Source organism: Microcaecilia unicolor, chromosome 2 (genome assembly GCF_901765095.1).
Source record: "Microcaecilia unicolor chromosome 2, aMicUni1.1, whole genome shotgun sequence".
NCBI classification, from domain to species: domain Eukaryota; kingdom Metazoa; phylum Chordata; class Amphibia; order Gymnophiona; family Siphonopidae; genus Microcaecilia; species Microcaecilia unicolor.
In genome coordinates, this window is record NC_044032.1 from 43,312,412 (window position 1) to 43,335,245 (window position 22,834).

At 44.0% G+C, this 22,834-nt stretch overlaps 1 protein-coding gene across 1 annotated transcript in view; it reads right to left on the reverse strand.

Moving 5' to 3' along the window:
• Positions 1 to 22,834, reverse strand: part of LOC115461845 (proline-serine-threonine phosphatase-interacting protein 2-like) — a 156,556-nt gene that overhangs the window by 20,730 nt on the left and 112,992 nt on the right. Inside the window, exons 9-11 of the mRNA XM_030191901.1 lie at positions 12,605 to 12,703; positions 6,804 to 6,900; positions 2,583 to 2,661 (exon numbers count right to left, since the gene is read on the reverse strand). Of these exons, the coding sequence (XP_030047761.1) occupies positions 2,583 to 2,661; positions 6,804 to 6,900; positions 12,605 to 12,703 (275 nt within the window). The remainder of the gene's footprint in view (positions 1 to 2,582; positions 2,662 to 6,803; positions 6,901 to 12,604; positions 12,704 to 22,834) is intronic.

The following is a 22,834-nucleotide window of genomic DNA, read 5'->3' on the forward strand; positions in this document are numbered from 1 at the left end:
GTGCTGCTGTGGCTAAGAAAGCAAATAGAATGTTAGGTATTATTAGGAAAGGAATGGAAAACAAAAATGAGGATGTTATAATGCTTTTGTATCGCTCCATGGTGCGACCGCACCTTGAATATTGTGCTCAATTCTGGTCGCCGCATCTCAAAAATTAGAAAAGGTGCAGAGAAGGGCGACGAAAATGATAAAGGGGATTGGACGACTTCCCTATGAGGAAAGGCTAAAGCGGCTAGGGCTCTTCAGCTTTGAGAAAAGGCAGCGGAGGGGAGATATGATAGTGGTCTATAAAATAATGAGTGGAGTTGAATGGGTAGATGTGAAGCGTCTGTTCACGCTTTCCAAAAATACAAGGACTAGGGGGCATGCGATGAAGCTACAATGTAGTAAATTTAAAACGAATCGGAGAAAATCTTTCTTCAGTCAACATGTAATTAAACTCTGGAATTCGTTGCCAGAGAATATGGTAAAGGCGGTTAGCTTAGCGGAGTTTTAAAAAAGTTTGGATGGCTTCCTAAAGGAAACGTCCATAGACCGTTATTAAATGGACTTGGGGAAAATCCACTATTTCTGGGATAAGCAGAATGAAATGTTTTGTACATTTTTGGGATCTTGCCGAGTATTTGTGACCTGGATTGGCCACTGTTGGAAACAGGATGCTGGGCTCGATGGACCTTTTGTCTTTCCCAGTATGGCAATACTTATGTACTTATCCTTCTTACCCCAATACCTAAAGACACTAAGAAAAATACAAACGATCTCACCAACTACCGCCCAGTTGCATCCATCCCTCTAGTAGTAAAATTGATGGAGAGCTTGGTGACAAAACAGCTTACGGAATACATGGACAAGTTCTCAATATTAAACGACTCACAATCAGGATTCTGCTCCCACCATAGTACTGAATCTGTCCTAGTCACTCTCCTGGCCAAATTCAAGCAGGAAATAGCCACAGGTAATAGCATACTTCTCCTCCAATTCAACATGCCGAGCGCATTTGACATGGTTAACCACAATATACTACTAAGACTCCTTGGCCACTTCAGGATTGTTGGAAATGTACTTAACTGGACTAAAGGCTTTCTAACCACCAGAACATACTAAGTAAAATCAAATTCTAACATATCAACACCGTGGAAAGCAGTCTGCGGAGTACCTCAAGGATCACCATTATCACCAATACTCTTCAACATAATGATGATCTCACTGGCAAAGTCCTTATCCAACCATGGCCTCAACCCGTTCATCTATGCAAATGATGTTACAATCTACATTCCCTTCAGACATGCCTTGACAGAAGTAATTAACGAAATCAATGATGGCCTGAACATCATGAACTCTTGGGCAAACTCATTCCAATTGAAGCTAAATACTGAAAAAACACACTGCCTCATCCTCTCATCTCAACATAACAAATACAAGCCTGCAACCATTAACACCCCAGGACACACCCTCCCTACCTCAGACAGCCTAAAACTACTCGGCATCACAATCGACCGCAACCTTAATCTCAAGAGCCAAGTAAACACCGTAATAAAGAAAATGTTTTATTCAATGTGGAAACTCAAACGAATAAAACCTTTCTTCCAGAGAGAAACTTTTAGAAACCTAATACAATCAATGGTCCTAAGCCATGCAGATTACTGCAACGGAATCTATGTGGGATGTAAAGAACAACTCATAAAAAAACTCCAGACCGCCCAAAACACAGCAGCCAGACTGATATACGGTAAAACTATTTGAAAGTGCTAAACCCCTTCAAGAAAAGCTGCACTGGCTCCCAATCAAAGAATGGATCACCTTCAAAATCTGCACTTTGGTCCACAAAATTATCTACGGCGTAGTCCCAGGATACATGACAGACCTCATTGATCTACCAACCAGAAACAGAATCGGTTCATCACGATCATACCTAAACCTACATTACCCAAATTGCAAAGGACTTAAATGCAAAACAACTTACACATCCTGCTTCTCTTACATAAGTGCACAACTATGGAATGGACTCCCAAAAGCTGTGAAAACAATTCACGACCACCTAAACTTCAGGAAATCACTAAAAACCCACCTCTTCAAAAAGGCCTATCCCACTGACTCAATGTAAATCCCCACACCCAGGAACACAGCATATCAAATGATCATACTGGACAATTACAATCCTCATTCCCTTCGACCCTCATGATGCTTGACTCATACCTACCTAATTGACCACAATATAACCTTGTATATGTTATCAATCAAATTGGCAAACGCCTTTACGGTACTATGTATGGCACATTGAGCCTGCAAATAGGTGGGAAAATGTGGGGTACAAATGTAACAAATAAAATAAAAATAATGGATTTTGTATAAAGTGAAAAAGAAAGAAAAATAGAAAAATAAATACAGACAAAAAGGAAAGCAACAGAACTCAACAACCTTGTTACTGGTAGGGGGGAAGGAAATGCTATCAGAGATTAGGTCACTTGTTCAGAAATTGCTGCCTGATGCATGTTGCACGCAATGCTTGCAAAGCGCCACATGCATCTCTGGGTGGCAGAGCATCTGCATGGTTGTTTGAAAGACCAGGGCTTCAGTTTTACCTTGGTGCTGCCGCTGCTTGACTTCGTCCCAATATTAAATTCTTTTGAGAGTTGTAGTAATTTTCATATGGAACTGGGGCTGAAGAGAAAACAGGTTTTCAAGTTTGATATCAATGATGCAAACTCTTGACAAAACAAAAGACAATAATCAAAACCAACCCAAAAAACATTCCCTCCTCAGCCAGCTAGTGTACTAGCTAGGAAACCCTGTAGACACTTCTGTATAATGCATGTTTTGGATACTTTCTACAGAGAGTACCAATTTGATGCCATAGGGCACACTGAAATAGAAGAGTTATTTCATGTTCTGGAACATGTTCTGGAATATTGCAGGAATCTGGACAATGGCTGAATTAGTACATGTCTGAAATTTTAGAGCAGTAACCGTATCATCAAGGCTTCAATCTTTAATATTTTCAAATGGCGTCTATATTAAAAGCAACGTTACTGAAATCTGTTTCTCTTTCAACATATCTTAAAGATATGTTTGTGCTTAAATTTTCAGTACATCTCTGCTTATTACCATATATAATCTTCCCTCAACTGCAGTATCTGTTGTTTCTCATCTCTCAAAATGTGCCACACATCCAATCAAGCTCATAGATCTGAATAAATGGGAAGCTGGATGGATGCTGTTGTATTACTTATTCTGGCTAGCATGTGAATGTCAGCTCCAGTTGTTAAGTGGAACTCAAAACACATGCTGGTTGAGAACACAACAGGATCATAAGTACATAAGTATTGTCATACTGGGCCAGACCGAAGGTCCATCAAGCCCAGCAGCCTGTTTCCAACAGTGGCCAATACAGGTCACAAGTACCTGGCAAGATCACAAAACAGTACAATACATTTTATGCCACTTATCCTAGAAATAAGCAGTGGATTTTCCCCAAGTAATTTTACTTATGGACTTGACTTTTAGGAAGCTATCCAAACCTTTTTTAAACCCCGCTAAGCTAACTGCTTTCACTGCATTCTCTGGCAACGCATTCCGGAGCTTAATTACATGTTGAGTGAAGAAATATTTTCTACTACTACTACTACAAATCATTTCTATAGCGCTACCAGTCGTACGCATTTCTCCAATTCGTTTTAAATGTACTACTTTGCAGCTTCATTGCGTGCCCCCTAGTCCTAATATTTTTGAAAAGAGTAAACAAGCGATTCATGTCCACCTCTTCCATTCCACTAATTACTTTATAGACCTCATCATCTGTAGGCCTTATCTTGATAAATCTGTTACCCTGCCTTCCACCTCTCTTCACTTGTACAGTGCATCAGGAATATCCATCCTAGGATCTATCTCTAACTACATCCATTCATTCAGCAAATCATTCCACAAGTTTCAAACCACTGTTCTCATAATCCAGCCTAAGGTTCATTTTTATATTAAGATGTCAGCATCCTTGGCTTGGTTTCTGCTGATCTAATGAAAGGAGCAATTCACCGTTGTACTAGGTTCTGCTAATAAAAAGATATTACCTACATATACTTGTTTGCTGCACTGCAACTGAAATATTGATATAGCATGCAAATGATTCCGTTCATTTTAAAATACTATCAAGGAAATAAGTTAGAAAAGACAATGAAAATTACAAATATTAACAAAAAAGAAAGAAATTGAACCAAGAAATAGGCAGGTTGCTATTTTGAAAACTTTAGCTGGTAGGGCTGTGTTCAGACTCTTATTCAATCAAGATTTTTACCTATAGATACAGAATGGAGAATAGTTCTTTTGAATAAAGCCCTAAGGAGCTTAAATACTGCAGGGTTCCTCCAATTTGGGGGGTGATTTTATAAGAAGCCGCCAATCACATGGGTAACTGACTTTATAAAATACTGCAAAATCTCACACTTGATGGAACAAGGAACCCAGACAAATACGGACATATAATAACTCTTCCTCTCTACGATTCCCTAATGTGTCTGTACACACGAACCTTATTCTACCACAACATTACTGTATTTGTTCATACTGGAATTAGCGAACACCTTTACGGTACTATGTAAGCCACATTGAGCCTGCAAGTAGGTGGAAAAATGTGGGATACAAATGTAACAAATAAATAAATAAATGTGATCCACAGCAATCATTAACTCTAAATCTATGCCATATCAAATAAATATTTATATCATTTAACCTATAGACATTTCATCATAAATAAAACCTGAGCCTAATGAGTCTTTAAAAGACAAGTTTGCCAATAGGATTTTATATATGATGAAATGACTATAGGTTAAATAAGTATTTATTAGATATGGAAAATGTAAACAGATTATTTGTCATGATGATTCTTGTGTGAATATTAAGTTTATTATTTCCACCTGAATGGGTTCAAAGATAGAAAAAATGGGGGTTTTCTGACTGATGATGATGGAGCTATTGTGAGGATTTCATATCCCTGATATTGATTATGAAGCCACTGAGGTCTTTTCACCATTAGATATATTGTATAAATAATTTTTGGTGAGAGGACATGCATTATTAGCATGACATATTTTCACTGTTGACATGCACATAATTGCGTTTGGATGGAGAATTGGTGGTACAAACAAGTGTGCATGTTGATTATAAAATACTATAATTTATGCATGTATTTGTAAAATGTAGATACTATCATTTTATATCATGTAAGTGATCACACCTTAAATCAAGGTATATTTTGGGTCCCTAATTCTTTAGAAAATAGGCTTAAAATAAACACATTTTGACTGCCTTAAACTAAGCACTCAGTTATAAAATTACCCTCTTTTTATCTATAGGTAAAAAGTTATTACACCTGTTTACTAAGGTGCGTTAGCATTTTTAACGAGCCTACGATTAGCTTGCGCGCTGTGTAGGTGCCTACAAGGATATTGTAGGCGCCAACACAGTTAACGTGCATACATGGTTAAAGCGCATTAAAGTCGCTAATGCACCTATAACGCGGCTTAATAAACAGGGCCCTTAAGCGTGGTGCTTCTCCTCCTTCATTACAAGCAAGAATGGGCCTCTTTGAGGGGCATAATTGAACGAAACCGTCTATCTCCATGGGCGTTTATCTCCGAGAACGGGTCCGTGAAGGGGCGGACCGAACCGTATTTTCGAAAAAAATAGATGTCCTTATTCGACAATTTGTGAGCTGGGCGTTTTTGTTTTTCAGTGATAATGGAAAATGAAAGCGCCCAGCTCAAAAACGAATAAATCCAAGGCATTTGTTCGTGGGAGGGGCCAGGATTCGTAGTGCACTGGTCCCCCTCACATGCCAGGACACCAACCAGGCACCCTAGGGGGCACTTTTACAAAAACAAAAAAAAAGGTAAAAGAGCTCCCAGGTGCATAGCACCCTTGCCTTGTGTGTTGAGCCCCCCAAATCCCCCTCAAAACCCACTGCCCACAAGTCTACACCATTACTATAGCCCTAAGGGGTGAAGGGGGGGCACCTACATGTGGGTACAGTGGGTTTGGGGGGGGGGGGGTTGGACGACTAAGCATTAAGCAGCACAATTGTAACAGGTAGGGGGGGATGGGCCTGGGTCCACCTGCCTGAAGTCCACTGCACCCCCTAACAACTGCTCCAGGGACCTGCATACTGCTGCCAGGGAGGTGGGTATGACATTTAAGGGTGAAAATAAAAAGTTGTGAAACATCATTTTTTGTGGTGGGAGGGGGTTAGTGACCACTGGGGGAGTCAGGGGAGGTCATCCCCGATTCCCTCTGGGGTAATCTGGTCATTTAGGGCACTTTTTGGGGCCTTATTCGTGGAAAAAACAGGGTCCAGGAAAAGTGCCCTAAATTCTAGCTACAAACGCATACTTTTTTTCCATTATCGGCGAAAGGCGTCCATCTCTCCTCGGCCGATAACCACGCCCCAGTTCCACCTTCGCCACGCCTCCAACACGCCCCCGTCAACTTTGTACGCTTCCGCGATGGAGTGCAGTTGAAAATGTCTAAGTTCGGTTTTCGATTAAACCGTGTTATTCGTTTTTGTGAGATAAACGTCCATCTCCCGATTTGGGTCGAAATCTAGGCGTTTTTCTCTTTCAATTATAAGGTGGTTTGTGTCCAATTCTCTCCTACAATTACACTAAAATAATACTTGCAACTGAATTTTTTTTTCAAAGGCTATAAAACAGAACTAAAAAACGCATTACAAATGGCAATTCCTGCTAAATCTAAATACATGAGAAATAAATAAATATTAACAGCTGCCTATCAAAGCTCATTACTCAAGAGGTTACCTGGTGGGGTATCTCCAGTTTTTCTTCTTTCTACAAAAAAGTCAATGTCCTTCTCAATGCTACACTGCTCTAAAGATTTACGGACTTCTTCGTACATCTGAAAATAAAGAAAGGAAAAAATGATAATCACAGACAAAGCACATCCATTTCAGTTTTGCCTCCACTCTGCAAATTAGTTGTCCACTGTAAGTTGCTTAATAATATTTCAGAAACAATTATTTCAAACAACAGTATGGCAAAATGGTTTGCAAGGGCATTAATGGCCTTCTGAAAGATCAAAGTTTGAGAACAAGTCAGATCTTTGGCTCCTCAGGCCAACCAGGTTTGGTGAAATTGTGGAGACATATTCACATTCCCTGGCAGGAGAGCATCTTGGTCATTGTGCAACAGTGACACCTGCAGGCCACACTTAAGGTCTACGATAGTTGCATTCTAGAAGGTGTCATAGATTGCAACTCCCTGCCAAGGACAGTTCTTCAATAGCTGAATTGGTAGGGGATGTAAAATAAGGTATTTGTGGATGAAGGATCTTCCTGTCAACAGAATTGGTTCCAACTGAGATGGAAGCCTGGAGAAGCAAAATTACACTACCAGACAAATAAATTAATTTGTCAAGCAAATAAATTAATTAATTTAAACGCAGGTGATGGTAAAGATGATTTCCCAAGATTTTTATGGAATATTTTGGAATAAATCTCACAGGAGGAATCTGTTTTGGTGTCTGGAGGGCAAACCAAGTCAAAACCTTAATAGCAACAATTGTAAATGCAGACATCTGAGAGATGTTGATCAGTAATGGAAAATGTTCACCATGGCAATCCAGGAAGATCAAGTTACTCCCAAGTCTTTACCTGTGTTTTAAAAGGAACCAACCACCCTGCATCCCCTCAGAAAACCAAAATATTTATACTGTGGAAGTCCTATGGAGTGGAAGAGTAACAGGCCAAGAACCAAGGAAGCCAGAGGTTCAGATCCCACCGCCACTTGTTGTGATGTTGGGCATGTCAATTAATTAATTAATTAATTATAGCATTTATATCCCACATTTTCCCACCCACGGGCAGGCCCAATGTGGCTTACAGTAATTTACAGAAATCAAACATCAATTCTACAACAAACAGTCAATGACATTGTAGTGAAAGAGGCTAGAGAGTAATAGCAGAAGTGGGGAAATGCGGAAAGAGAAATGGAATTCAATAGGAAGAGATGCGGGGCGGGTCTTGAGCATAAGCTATTCCTTAGCTGTGTGAACAGGATATCTGGGCAGACTGAATGGGCCTGATGGTCTTTTTAGGTCATCATTTATTATCATACTATGTTCCATTTTCTAAATTATCTTTTGAAAAAGTGAGAGGGCATGGTTTGACGGGGCTGGTTCAACCATTAGGCAAGACTAGGTGGTCGCCTAGGGCACCAAAGAACAGCTGGAGTTAAAGCGGAACAACCATACAACCTCAAAGAAACAACAGGAGGTACTTTTACCAGCAGTTAGAGCGGGCAGTTTTATTTTTGGGAGGGTAGTGTAAGAGTGATTGTTGGGGGAGTCATGGGACTAAAAGTTAATGGGGAGGGGAGGGTGCAAGGCTGCAGGTTTGCCTGCAGCATCTAATACCCTTGAACTATTACATTTGTATCCCACACTTTCCCACTAAAAGCAGGCTCAATGCGGCTTACATAGTAATAGGTAACACAGAATTTTGATATGTAAAGTAGGAAATTAAGTATAACATAGTAATATGATGGATGGGTCGGTAGAGACAGGTGATAGAGAGGAAGGTAAGGTGGGAGATAGAGTCTGTGTCAATGTCGTTTTCTCATCAGTATAAGTAAGGTAGATGGGTTCAAAAGATTAAACTGGGTCTTTTGGGTAGGCTTGCTTGAATAAATGGGTTTTTAGTGTTTTCCTGAATGGTAGGTGGTCATGGATTGCTCGGATAGGTCTAGGGAGAGCGTTCCAGAGTTGGCTGCCCAGGAAGGAGAAATTGGATCCATAATAAGTTTTGTACTTGAGACCTTTACAGCTGGGGCAGTGCAGGTTGAGGTACTTTCGCAAAGATACAGACATGTTTCTTGCTGGGAGGTCGATCAGATTTATCATATAATCCTTTACTGCCTCAGGTGCAAACTTACCACCTATACTGAGCCTGCAGCAGTGAGTATTTTTGAAAATATTGGCCATCATGGGCAGAAATTCAGCTGCAGAGGCAACCATTAAATATCCGGACAGAGCTTATCCAGATAGCACTCAGGATGGCTTTTTTTCTGTTCTATATTATCCAGAGAGCTGAAAATCACCACTATGCAGCTAACTTGTGTCTCCAACCTGACTCTGCCCCCGGATCACCCAGCACTTTCTGGACAGCGCTGAGGTGGTCGGTAAATAAATCCAGTGGCTCTAATTAGAGAGCCGCTAAATATCTCGCTCAGCTGCACTGGTCCAGGTAGCAAGGGCTTCTCCCTTGAAAAACGCTTTTAAATATCAGCCCCTTAGATTGTAAGCCCCCTGGAGACAGAAAACTACTTACCGAATGTACCTAAGAGTGGGCTTCAAACCCAGCATTCCCACTTATGCGGGTAACTTACAGAACACTGTATATGATACACCCCCTTGCTGCCTTTAGGTACCCATACTCACAGCAGCTCTACGGCTGGCATAAGAACAGGAGCTTACATGTTAAGGTGCTCCAATACCAAGTTACGCTTGTATTCTATAAAGGAACCTAGACACCTTGGTTCCATTACAGAACAGGATCCTACCACATGGCCTTGAGGTGTCTAGATGGAGGTGCAAGTTAAAGAATTACCCCCAGCTGGATAATTTTATAAAGGCATTTCCATGATTTTATACATGTGAAAAATGACTTATAACATTACCCCACATGATGACAAGAATAAGCATCTTTGTGAATGGCTTTAGTGTAGGCAAGTTTTGAGGTGGAACATGGACAGAGATGTGATTTACACATGTATTTTCCCCCCCAAGCCCACCTCCCCGCTCCCCCCGTTTTCTATTTCTGTTGATGGCTCTCTCATTCTCCCTGTCTCCTCAGCTCGAAACCTTGGGGTCATCTTTGACTCTTCTCTCTCCTTCTCTGCTCATATCCAGCAGATTGCCAAGACCTGTCGTTTCTTTCTTTACAACATCCGTAAAATCCGCCCCTTTCTTTTCGAGCACTCTACCAAAACCCTCATCCACACCCTTGTCACCTCTCGTTTAGACTACTGCAATCTGCTTCTTGCTGGCCTCCCACTTAGTCACCTCTCCCCTCTCCAGTCGGTTCAAAACTCTGCTGCCCATCTCATCTATGAGTAAAGCCAGGGTCGCTTTACTCATACTACCCCTCTCCTCAAGACCCTTCACTGGCTCCCTATCCGTTTTCGCATCCTGTTCAAACTTCTTCTACTAACCTATAAATGTACTCACTCTGCTGCTCCCCAGTATCTCTCCACACTCGTCCTTCCCTACACCCCTTCCCGTGCACTCCGCTCCATGGATAAATCCTTCTTATCTGTTCCCTTCTCCACTACTGCCAACTCCAGACTTCGCGCCTTCTGTCTCGCTGCACCCTACGCCTGGAATAAACTTCCTGAGCCCCTACGTCTTGCCCCGTCCTTGGCCACCTTTAAATCTAGACTGAAAGCCCACCTCTTTAACATTGCTTTTGACTCGTAACCACTTGTAACCACTCGCCTCCACCTACCCTCCTCTCTTCCTTCCCGTTCACATTAATTGATTTGATTTGCTTACTTTATTTATTTTTTGTCTATTAGATTGTAAGCTCTTTGAGCAGGGACTGTCTTTCTTCTATGTTTGTGCAGCGCTGCGAACGCCTTGTAGCGCTATAGAAATGCTAAATAGTTGTAGTAGTATTTTGTACATTTACAACTGCTTTTGAGCCAAAGATGTAGTCAGCCCTCCAATTGGGTGGGAAGTTGGGACGAAGGTGGACTGAGGAGGCAACGTATTCCCTCTGCCCCCCCCCCCCCCCCCCCCCCAGAGCTTTAAAAAATAATACCTTTGCTGCAGGGATGCTGAAGCCCTACAAGCCAAAGAAATTCCCTGCCTAGCTGCTCCCCTCCTCGCATTGCTGCAGTAACCAAGAAGTTGATGTGGTGTCTCCAGCTGCCGACTCCGGGACTTCCCAAACATGCTTAGCTCTTGCACGAACTAAGCATGTGTGAGGAGTCCTGGCACCAGTGGTTGGAGGCACCCTGCCAACTCCCAGGCTACTGCAGCAGTGTGAGGAGGAGGGGAGTGGCTCAGCAGGGAATTTCTTTGTCTGGCAGGGCTTTGGCAACCCCACCAGCCATTTAACAGGTGTAGTGCAGGTTTGGAGGGGGCCTGAGACAAAGTGGGGGAGCCAGGCTCCCAAGGCCTCATCCCCCCCCCCCCCCCCCCCCACCCTGTGGATACACCATTGTCTTGAGCTGGTGTAAATGAACACAATGTAGTGTTAAAGACACATCAAGGCCCTTTGGAAGCTATGTCCTTAATAGGAAACCCTCCAGCCCTATAGACAATACAGGTTTAGATCCCCTAGGGAAAAGGAAAAATTGGGCTGGCCACTGGGAAGGAGTAAGGAAGATTCTCAGTGCCCCTGGTTAACAAGACAATATGTGATGGAGCCAGAGTGGCTGGGGAGAGGAGCTCAACCCTATGACCTCTGCTGTTCAGACAGAAAGAGTGGAGGAACTAAAGAGCACAGAGCTTCCCCTAGAAGAAAGCACGGAGTTTAATGAGGAAGGAGAACAGCCAAAAGAAAATATTATGGACGTTGCCATGGAATAATCTCGGAGAGGGTGTGGTAAGAACTTCTTTTGACCCTAAGTAACAATTCTGGCACATGCAGCTGTGAAAGACCAACAGTTGGTAAAAGGAGTGGAGAGCTACATGCCCAACTTGTTTGGTGCTATGTCAGTGGAAGAGCTTAAACATTAATCTGTAATTTTTCTGAGAAGGATTACAGAGCTTGGACATGTAAAACATGTGATGGACCCATGAAGAAAGCTTTTTCTACTTATAACTCAGAGGAGCTAACAACTCCTATTGGAGGCAAGATTAAAGACTACAATGTCATTTCTAATGCTGAACTTTTAAAACAGACTGCCTTCCGCTCCAGATATTTAAAAGGAGTTTCTTTCTTTGGCAGATTACAAACAATTGGAACTTTGGGAAGACTGTGTTTTGCACTTAGTCGTGTGGACTGAGAAAAGGGAAAACCTGAACAGGGTCAGTTTCCAGCTCTGGGTTGAATTCACCAGTGGTTGGCGTACTCCTGAAGGGATGAAATGATATCCAGGAACGGCTCCCATTGTAGAAGCCTCAACAGATTTATTCTGTCCGCAAGTCCTGCACGATTTGTTCTAGTATTTTATAAACAAACAGACATAAGTGCCTGTGTGACTATAAATTAGGATAAAACTGACTGGTTGAGTGTTTCAGGATATCCACAATGAATATGTATGAGATAGATTTGCATACAATAGAGGTAATGCATATAAATGTATCTCATACATATTCATTGTGGGTATCCTGAAAACCTGACTGATTTAGTGCATCCTGAAGATTGTGTTGAGACCCAAATTACTCTCTAAGTGCGATGCCATCATTGCATACTCATAATCGAAGTTCAGTCCCATCACTACAGACTCAAGGTTAGGATTCTTACTCTATCTCTAGAGATCCATGGCTGGGGCTCACAAGCTATCACTAGAGAACCACAGTTTGTATGCCCATCCTTGGATATACATTTTGGGGCTTTTATCCGATCACTAGACACACACACAGTTAGGATTCTTACCCCATCATTAGACACACACTGTTGAGAAAGCTGGTTCAGGTGAGTCCACACTGTGTTTCGAAAGTAGTTTATTCTATCACACTCCTGAGCCTCAAAAAACTGCAAAAGAAATTTATTAAAAGTAAAAAGTCACTGAGAATATCCCACACTCTCTATCAAATGTACCTACGATGAGCGGCTAAATAGGGTCAGTATAAGGCTATTAGGCACCCTAGGCAAAACTTCAGCCGTTAATTAATTTTCAGACTTCACTCCCCCCCCAACCACCACCCTGAGATTCTGATAATTATGCAAACACCACCTCACCCAGAACAATCCTGTACAAAAAATCACATACACACACACACATACGGAGGGGTATTTTCATAAGAACATGTAAGTCAGGATTGGGACATCCTGCTCATAATATCCAAAACAATCGTCCATCTCACAGCCATCATTGAACAGGAAAGACGCTCTTATACTGCAGATGTCCAACCGAACAACCATTTTTACAAACTGAAACATTTAAATTATAAAAGGGGGGAAACAGGGCACAGGGACATCTCTCTGGCAACATTCTTATAAAAATAGCCACACAGACATCCAGTGGTGTGCTGGAGCAGGCTCTCACAGGCTCGCAAGAGCCGGTTGTTACGTTTTTAAGAATTTTGGGAGCCAGTTGTTAAAGTAGGGCCCTCCATGGCTACTTTAACAACTGGCTCCCAAAATGTGGGCTTGGGCCCCCTGCTGAATTCTCTTTTACTTTGCTGGTGGGGATGCTGAGCCCTGCCAGCCAAGTAAATAGACTGCTGCTGCTCCTAGCTCCTTGTTTCCAGCTCTGAGCAGCAGGCTGGGACTTCTCCAGCATGTGTGAGAGGTTTCAGCATGCGCAAGACGTTGGGAGTGGTGGCAGTCCATTTATTGGTTGCCAGCAAAGGTATGCCTAGCGTGCTCACATGAAGGGAGGGAGGAGAGAGAGGCAAGTGTTGCTCCCCCCCCACCCCACCCGACCACCCCTGGCCCTTCCAACTGCTGAGCTGGCTATGTCCGGAGAAAGAGCTTGTTAAAATTTTACCAGCACACCCCTGCAGACATCCTTGCAGAACAGAGGAGCAGCCAAGTGATTAGTGCAGTGGTCTGTAAAACAAGGGATGCAGGTTCAAATCTTGTTGTAGCTCTTTTATTTTTGGAAATGTGATCCCTCCAGGAACAGAAAAATACCTACTGTACCTGAATGTGCACCACTTAAATAGCCTTCAGGCATGAGACGATCAGAACGCCAGTTTCTGTATAAAGCCAGTATTATTGGGAAAATGTGTATAATGCAATATTGGATTCAGGAGGAAGCTCCCTCGTTCTGGCATTGGCGTAATGGACTGCAGATGCTAGTCACGTGGGAGGCCAAGGATGCTAGAGGTACTTCAAAAAAGAAAAAAGAGTTTGGGGCAATATGGGAACCCTATATTCAATCGCTTGGGGGTAGAGCTCGCAGTTTAATACTGAATACACTGCAATTATATAATCAATCATGGGGTGACTGGAATGTGCAAGTAAACAGGGGGGAGAAGAGGTATAATGGGAAGGGGTGAGGTTTAGTTGGGGGGGGTGGGCTTGGAAGTGGGGGAGAAGGGGGAGGAAAAGGGAAAGAAAATAATAAAAGTTGATGATATCGATGTTATAGTTGGTTATTGTTAAACTTGCGGTTTTGATAAAGTGGATTGTATATAGTACTCAACTGTAATATAGAAGTGCATTTTCTTCAATAAAAAATTGACTATAAAAAAAATAGCCTTCAGGCTTGCAGATGGCTTATATCTTTAGATACAGTAAGTATTTTTCTGTTCCTGTAGACAGCTCTAGAAAAAAAAATTAACAGAATTACGGTGGGATTTGAATCTGGGTCCCTTGATTTACAGTCCACTGCACTACCCACTAGGTTACTCCTCTGACCTGTTTGCTGCTATAATACCTGCAGCTGACATACAGCTTGGTTTTCCTCTTCAGTTTTCCTTTCAGGGGAGGGGAGGACAACCACTTGGGGGGTTAAGGAAAAGTCATGCCTTAATCCCTCCACATGCAGATTGTGAAAAATTGCAGGAAGACCTTATGAAACTGGAAGACTGGGCATCCAAATGGCAGATGAAACTTAATGCGGACAAATGCAAGTTGAAGCACATTGGGAAGAATAATCAGAATCACAGTTACGTGATACTAGGTCCACCTTAGAAGTCAGCACTCAAGAAAGAGATCTAGGTGTCATTGTAGACAATATGCTGAAATACTTTGCCTAGTGTGCAGCGGCAGCCAAAAAAAGCAAGCAAGATGCTAGGAATTATTAGGAAAGGTATGCAAAATAAGACCAAGAATATTATAATGCCTCTGTATCACTCCATGATGCCACCTCATCTTGAGCAGGGGCGTATCTGGACTCCGGCGGTAGGGGGGGCCAGAGCCAGAGGGAGGGGGCACATTTTAGCCCCCCCCCCCCCGCCGCCGCCGCCCCCCCACCGCCGAGCCCCCACCGCCACCAATGTGACTCTCTCCACCCCCCTCCCGCCGCCAACCCTCCCCCGCTGCCATTCTTACTTTTGCTGGCGGGGGACCCCAACCCCCGCCAGCCGAGGTGTGCTTCCACCTGCCGCTGCCGTAAAAACATCTTCTTCAGCCGGCGGGGGACCCCAAACCCCCGCCAGCCGCCCCGCGGTGTTTGAAATTCATCTTCGGCCTCCGTGGCCGTGCTGCTGTGATAGGCGCTGTTGAAATCCACTTCGGAGTCTGACGTCGCAGCACGTACAACGTACAACGACATCAGACTCCGAAGTGGATTTCAACAGCGCCTATCACAGCAGCACGGCCACGGAGGCCGAAGATGAATTTCAAACACCGCGGGGCGGCTGGCGGGGGTTTGGGGTCCCCCGCCGGCTGAAGAAGATGTTTTTACGGCAGCGGCAGGTGGAAGCACACCTCGGCTGGCGGGGGTTGGGGTCCCCCGCCAGCAAAAGTAAGAACGGCAGCGGGGGAGAGTTGATGGCGGTAGGGGGGTCCAGGGCAAAATCTGCGGGGGCCCAGGCCCCTGAGGCCCCACGCAGATACGCCCCTGATCTTGAGTATTGCATTCAATTCTGGTTGCCGTATCTTTAAAAAGATATAGCGGAATTGGAAAAGGTTCAAAGAACAACCAAAATGATAAAGGGGATGGAACTTCTCCCATATGAGGCAAGCCTAAACAGGTTAGGGCTCTACAGCTTGAAAGAGAGATGGCAGAGGAGGATATAATTGAGGTCTATGAAAACCTGAGTGGTGTAGAATGGGTAAAAATAAATCAATTTTTCACTCTTTCAAAAAGTACAAAGACCTGGGGACACTCGAAATTACATGGAAATACTTTTAAAACAAATAGGAGGAAATATTTTTTCACTCAAAGAATAGTTAAGCTCTGGAACTTGCTGCCAAAGGATGTGCTAATGGCAGTTAGTGTATCTGGATTTTAAAAAGGTTTGGACAAATTCCTGGAGGAAAGTTCCATAGTCTGTTATTAAGATAGACATTGAGAAGCCACTGCTTGCCCTGGGATTGGTAGCATGGAATGTTGCTACTAATTGGGTTTCTGCCAGGTACTTGTGACCTGGATTGGCCACTGTTGGAAGCTGGATGCTGGTCTAGATAGACCATTGATCTGACCCAGTATGATTGTGTGCAAGTCAGAGCAAACCCAGAAGAGAAAGTACACATTGGCACCTGTTTCCTGCATTTAAATGTAAGTCTTCCAGGTGTAAAAAAAAAAAATTGAAACGCTTATATTTAAAGGCAAAGAAAATAGATGCCAATGTGTGTTTCACATTCAGGTTTGCCTGGCGCATGCGCACAGGAGCTGAGCTTACTATGAAACTGTTCTGTGCATGCGCCAAGCACGTTCCCCCCCACTTGTTTTCGCTTTTACAGCAAATATATAATTTGAATACCATTTCCTTTGAGCATTAGCAGGCTAGGTTTCTGCACTGTTCCAGCGGTATAGTTTCTGCCCTGTTGGCTTACAGCGGGACTTCTGAGCATCAGCCCATTAGAGCAGCAAGTCTCCTGAGGACCAGCACACAACCCCCCTCCAGGGCCAAATCAGCTGAAGTATTGCATCGGAGCCTCAGAATCCCTGAGTCTCTCAGCACGTCTGACAACAAAGTCTGTAAGTGACAATCTTCTTTGAAACACATTTCTGCTACCAGCTATGCTGTTATAAGGAGAGATTGTGAGAGAGGATACTTATATATTCTCACATAGAGGTGTAAAGGATATATACAAGAGTTAAGAAGACTTTATAAATACTGTTTATATACTGCCTATGTTAAAGTGTACTACTTTATTGTTCCATTTATTTGCCAAATAAGACTTTTCATTGAACAAGTCTATCATTTATTAAAAACTAGTAAAAGAGGCCCGTTTCAGAGCAAATGAAACGGGTGCTAGCAAGGTTTTCGTCGCCAACACCCCCCCTCCCTCCCTGGCCAACCCCTTCGTTGTTCTGCCATTGCTCCGCCCCCAACGTCATGACGTTTGACGCGAGGGCGGGGCCCGGAGCAATTTCCCACCCCCCGCCTCCCTGCCTCCCTCCCTGCCAACCCCTTCGTTGTTCTGCCATTGCTCCGCCCTCGAGGGCGGGGCCCAGAGCGATTTTGGTGGCTTCACCACCACGAACCTTGAAACCTTTTTGAAGGAAGTCAGGGCTTGGCTTCACTGACGTCAGTGTCCTCAGAACGTTGAGGGTGAGTTTTATTATAGTAGATATTCTGTATCATTTAGGGCACTGTTTACTAAGGTGTGTTAGTGTTTTTAGCGTGCCTACACTTAGCGTACATTCTAACCATGTAGTCGCCTATAGGGATATTGTAGGCACGTACATGGTTAATGTGTGTTAAAACGTTAACGCACCTATAACGCTGCTTAATAAACAGGGCTCTTAATTTGTAAAACAAGCCAAAGCGGTTTACATAACAATAAATCTTCATAAATTAGGGAAAGAATTCCCTAGAGGATAGAAAAGGCACAAGCATACCACAGAATTAACTAAAAGATTCACTCATACCCATTGCTGCTTCCCTACATCTCATTATTTATTTATTTTAGTACATTTCTACCCCACATTTACCCATATAAGCAGGCGCAATGTGGCTTACAATAAATCAGGATGCAAAACAGGACAATGATGGCCCAGAAACAGAAAGTGACAGGAGGGGTAGGAACAGGGGATAACACAGGGTAGATGACAGGGGTGAAGCGACGGCAAGTGGGAGAGGCTAAGCACTGGAGTTGCCAGTGGAGTAAGCCTTGACGAATAAGAACGTCTTTAAGGACTTCTTGAACAGTTGGTGGTCGGCGAGCTCCTTAAGTTGTTTCGGTAGGACATTCCAATTTTTCGGACTGATGTAAGGGAAGGATGATGCAAAAAGAGTCTTGTATTTAACATTCCTGCAGGTTGGAAAATGGAGAATGAGGTAGAACCTTGCAGACAATACGGCATTTCTTGATGGTAGATCAGTGAGATTAAGCATATATTCTGGAGCTTCACCATACATGATCTTGTGTGTGAGCGAACAGATTTTGAAGGTAATACGGTCTGCTATGGGGAGCCAGTGTAGTTGAAACCGAAGAGGTTGAGCAGGTTCAAAGCGCAATTTCCCCAGTATGAGCCTTGCAGCCGTGTTTTGGACTGTCTGAAGCCTTTTCAGTATGTAATCCCAGCATCCAGCATAGATCCCACTGCAATAGTCTATATGTGATAGGACTGGCCAGTGAACAAGGGTACGGAAAAGCTCTCTTGTTATGAAATGCCTTATACGCTTCAGCCTCCACATGGCGTGGAACATTCTTTTTGTGATAGCAAGCACTTGAGTATCCAGTTGTAAATGACTGTCCAGCACGATTCCAAGGATTCTTAGGCTTGGTGATACCGAAAGTTTGTAATCCTTAACGTTGAGTGTAGTTTGGACTACTTTATTGTACTGGGTCAAAACGATTAGGCATTGTGTTTTGGATTAGGCATTATTAAATGTTTCCTGAAATAGATGAGTCTTTAAAGATGAATGAAAGTGAATGAATGATCTTTCTAACGGAAGGTCTTTAGGCAATGAATTCCAGAGGGCTGGTGCCAGGAAATAAATGGGTCCTTTTACTAAGCTGCACTAACATATGCTTATCGCAGCTTAAAATGCCTCACTGCGAGGCATGCTCAGGTGTTCTGCAGTAATTTTGGCATCGGCATTTGCTTCCCATGCGTTAAAAAATTGAGTAGCACATTCTATTAGCTGCACTGCCATGTGCTAACCGATTAGCACGTAGTTAGCGTGTGAGCCCTTCATGCCTACATAATGAGTGGCGGTAAGGGCTCACACACTAATGTCCTTAACTCTGTTTAATCGAGCTGTTCCTACTGTACTCTCATTTCAATATCTAGGAATCATTCTAGATTGATCCCTTACTTTCAATGAACAAATTTTGAGGGTTTTAAAATCTGGATTCTATGCACTAGGAAAGCTAAGTGGTATCCATAACTATTTTGACGCTGATTCTTTACATACATTATTTTATGTGGAGTGGAGGAGTAGCCTAGTGGTTAGTGTAGCAGACTTTGATCCTGAGGAACTGGGTAACCCTAGTAGCGCTTTAGAAATGTCAAGTAGTAGTAGTAGTAGTTTGATTCCCACTGCAGCTCCTTGTGACTCTGGGCAAGTCACTTAACCCTCCATTGCCCCAGGTACAAAATAATAGGCCGATGATCAGAAGCAGGCGCTAGAGGCTAGTAGCACCAAACTAATACCTGCATTTGCTGCCACCTCATGATCAGAGCCCCCAAGCGTGTGAAACAATGCACTTTCAGGCTCTGACCGCAACTAGCATACAAATACATGCTAAACAAGGCTCTTAGCACAAGTAGCATGCAAATGCATGCTAAACATATTCTTCCCCAATGATGAGCGCGCAGTGCACCAAACCCTATGCCAGCTCAGTGCTGGCGTTAGGGTTTGCGGACCATTGGGGAGGAACGGTGAGCCCCGCCTAGCGTGCATTTGCATGCTAGCTGGCCCACCATTCCCACTGCCCAATATAGCCCTCCTGCAGGAGCAGGAACCCTGACACAAGTTCACGGGGGCTGGAGATCCAGTGGATTGCCATCCCCTCTAGCCTACCCTTGCACCCCCCCCCCCCAAAAGCCCTGGTGGCCCAGTGAGCCGCAAATCAAGCCCTCCCAACCTGGTGGTCAAGCAGCCCTCTTCCCCACCCCCTCGTACTTTTGTTGGAGAAGGGAGATAGTACACTCCCTCCTCTTCTAGCACCACCTTGAAAATGGCAGTGCCCAGCCATGCCCAGTGCATCCTGGGATGTGCTGGGTGGGGCTTCACACCATATAAGGCAGCACTGGAAAAGGAGGGCGTGTACTACCTCCCTCCTCCAACAAACGAACGGACGGGCGGGGTAGAGGGCCGCTAGACCACCAGGTTGGGGGGGGGGGCTTGATTTGTGGTGCACTGGGCCACCAGGGTTTTTTTTTTGGGGGGGGTGTGAGGGGGGTTAGGAGGGATGGAGATCCACCAGATCTCCAGCCCCCCCATAAACTTGTGTCAGGGGGGGGTCGGAGGGACTGGAGGTCCGCCGGACCTCCATCCCCCGTGTCACTGGCTTGGGGTAGGGGTATGGTGGGGGCACTAAGCCAGCAGGGCCTTGCTGTTTGGGATCTAGTGGTCCCACAGACCTCCAGTCCCTTTGTTTGACAGTTCTGGGCTTTTGACAGCCCGGACCTGTCAAACAAGTGCGGGAGGAGGATTTGCCTGAGTGCATGTTCAGGCACAATCCTCCCACACTTTACCCTATGATCAGAGATAACAGCGCACATAGGGGCAGTACCCCCCCCCCCCCCCCCCCCCCCCGGCTGTTCCAGCGCTATTTTCAGAGCGCTGTTTTGACTGTATATAATATGTAAACTGCTTTGATTGTAACCACAGAAAGGCAGTATATCAAGTCCCCATCCCCCTTTTGCTGCGCCTCCCAAAACCCACTACCCCCAATTGTACACCACTACAATAGCTCTTGGGCACCTATATGTGGATTTCTGGTGAGTTTTAGAGGGCTCACAGTTTCTACCACAAGTGTAACAGGTAGAGGGAGGTATGGACCTTGGTCCATCTGTCTGCAGTGCACTGCACCCACCACTTCAGGGGCCTGCATACTGCTCTAATCAACCTGAGTATAACATCTGAGGCTGGTAAGTAATGTTTTTAATCACATTTTGAGAGTTGGGTGGGGGTCAGTGACCACTTGGGGAGTAAGGGGAGGTCATCCCTGATTCCCTCCAGTGGTCATCTGGTCATTTAGGGCACCTTTTTGTGCCTTATTCGTTCTAAAAACAGGTCTAGCTCAAAACATCTTAGTTTTAGTCCTGGATTAGTTCCATTATGGCTGAAAAACATCCAAGTCTTAGGAATGCTCATATCCCGCCCTTAACACACCTCCTTGAGATTTGGATGCACTGCCGATGAACAGTATAGAAAGGGTCTGAAAAATAGGTTTCGAAAATACCGATTTGGACGTTTTTGCGAGAAAAACATCCAAATGATGTTTTATGACACTTTTTAGACGTTTTTCTCTTTTGAAAATGAGCCTCATAGTAACCTATGGAACTTTGTAAGTCTAAGTGCTTTGAAAATGAGCCCCTAAAGAGAAGGACGCCCATCTTTCGACATATTGAATGCTCTCTCAACCTCTGCTGAATTACAACCACATAAAACACAGGTGCCTATTGTACTCTTGTTACTTTATTTAGCTGTCCTACAGAAGTTTTGCATGTTTTTACCTAGATAACAAGCTCCTTTCCCATTCAGTACAAGTTTGTTTGTGTTCTACACTGCAGTGAGCTCCTCATAGAGGCTTTTAGTGGTTTTGCTTTATGCTTGTCTGTAGCTCTGGGCCTGTTTGACAGCTATTTATTTGTCCATAAAAATGAGCGAAGAAGCTCCTGTGCAGGGATGGGCTGGTTTCCCACCCAATTGGGCTGGTTTTTAAGCCAGGATGCGGGAAATTATCGAAGGCTGCGGGCTGCGGGAAATTGGGCTTCTTTTTCCCTGCAGCTGTGCAGGGTTTGGGCTCTTTTCCGGGGCTTCTATTGGTCCAATTTATGACATCAGAGGTGACGTTGGGGGTGGGGTAATGACATCAGAGGTGATGTCAGGTGGCGGGGTCGATGATGTTGGAGGCGGGGTTTGACGTTGGGCGGGTTTGGGGCTGGTTTAGGGCTGATTTTGGGCGGGGAAAATTTTTCCCATCTGGCAACCTTCAGAGTCACTTCTAAGCATGCAGCATGAGACAGAAGTTCCTAGCTTTTTATTTAAAGCAATATTTTGATGCAGTTAAACAGATAATTTTGGACATATAAATCATTCTCCGAGGACAAACAGGCTGTGTCGGTATTCTCATATCTAGGTGATGTCATCCAACGAAGCCCGGTATGGATGCTGCCTAAGGCTGTCAGTATTCTCATATCTAGATGATGTCATCCGACGGAGCTGGGTATGGATGCTGCCTAGCATGTATAACTAGTAGAAAATTCTAATAGTGTCCCACCATGCATGCTTGGGTGCCTTCCCACCTGTCGCATGAGTGCAGGTTCCTCAGCCTGTTTTTTTTCCTTGGAGCTGAGAGGTCGCATTTTTGTGGTCTGTCTTTAGCGCGTATTAACAGATATTTTTTAAGTGCCTTCCTGTTTGGGTTTTCCTTGATTTCTCTCTTTTTCTTCCTAGTTTTTTAGTTTCAGTATCTTCCCCTTTATTTTCTTAAATTTTCAGCTTTTTAAGTTTTTCTTTCTTTTTCGCGCAGCTCTTTAAGCCTGAACACCAACCTCAATTTGAGGCTTGCCCCTTTTTGATGCTCAAGATTGAGGAATTTAATTTAGCTGTGATTCTTTTCTTGAAGTTTAAGAAGACCCCCAGTGGTTTCAAACGGTGTGCCCATGCAATCAGGTGATTTCTGTCATAGACCCGCACAATCGGTGTATTGGGTGCCTTGGGCCTGACCACCAGCCTGATTCTTGTTCCTTCTGTTTACAAATGCAGCTAAGGACACAGAGGCCACATTAGGTTCAGCAGGAGAAACGTTTTGGCTCCTCAAAGGTCGGTCCATTGGCATCAGTGCCGGAAGTATCAATCTCAATGACTGCCTAGACTTCTACCAGAGGAATACACTGGCATCGAAGAGGTCTCCACCTCC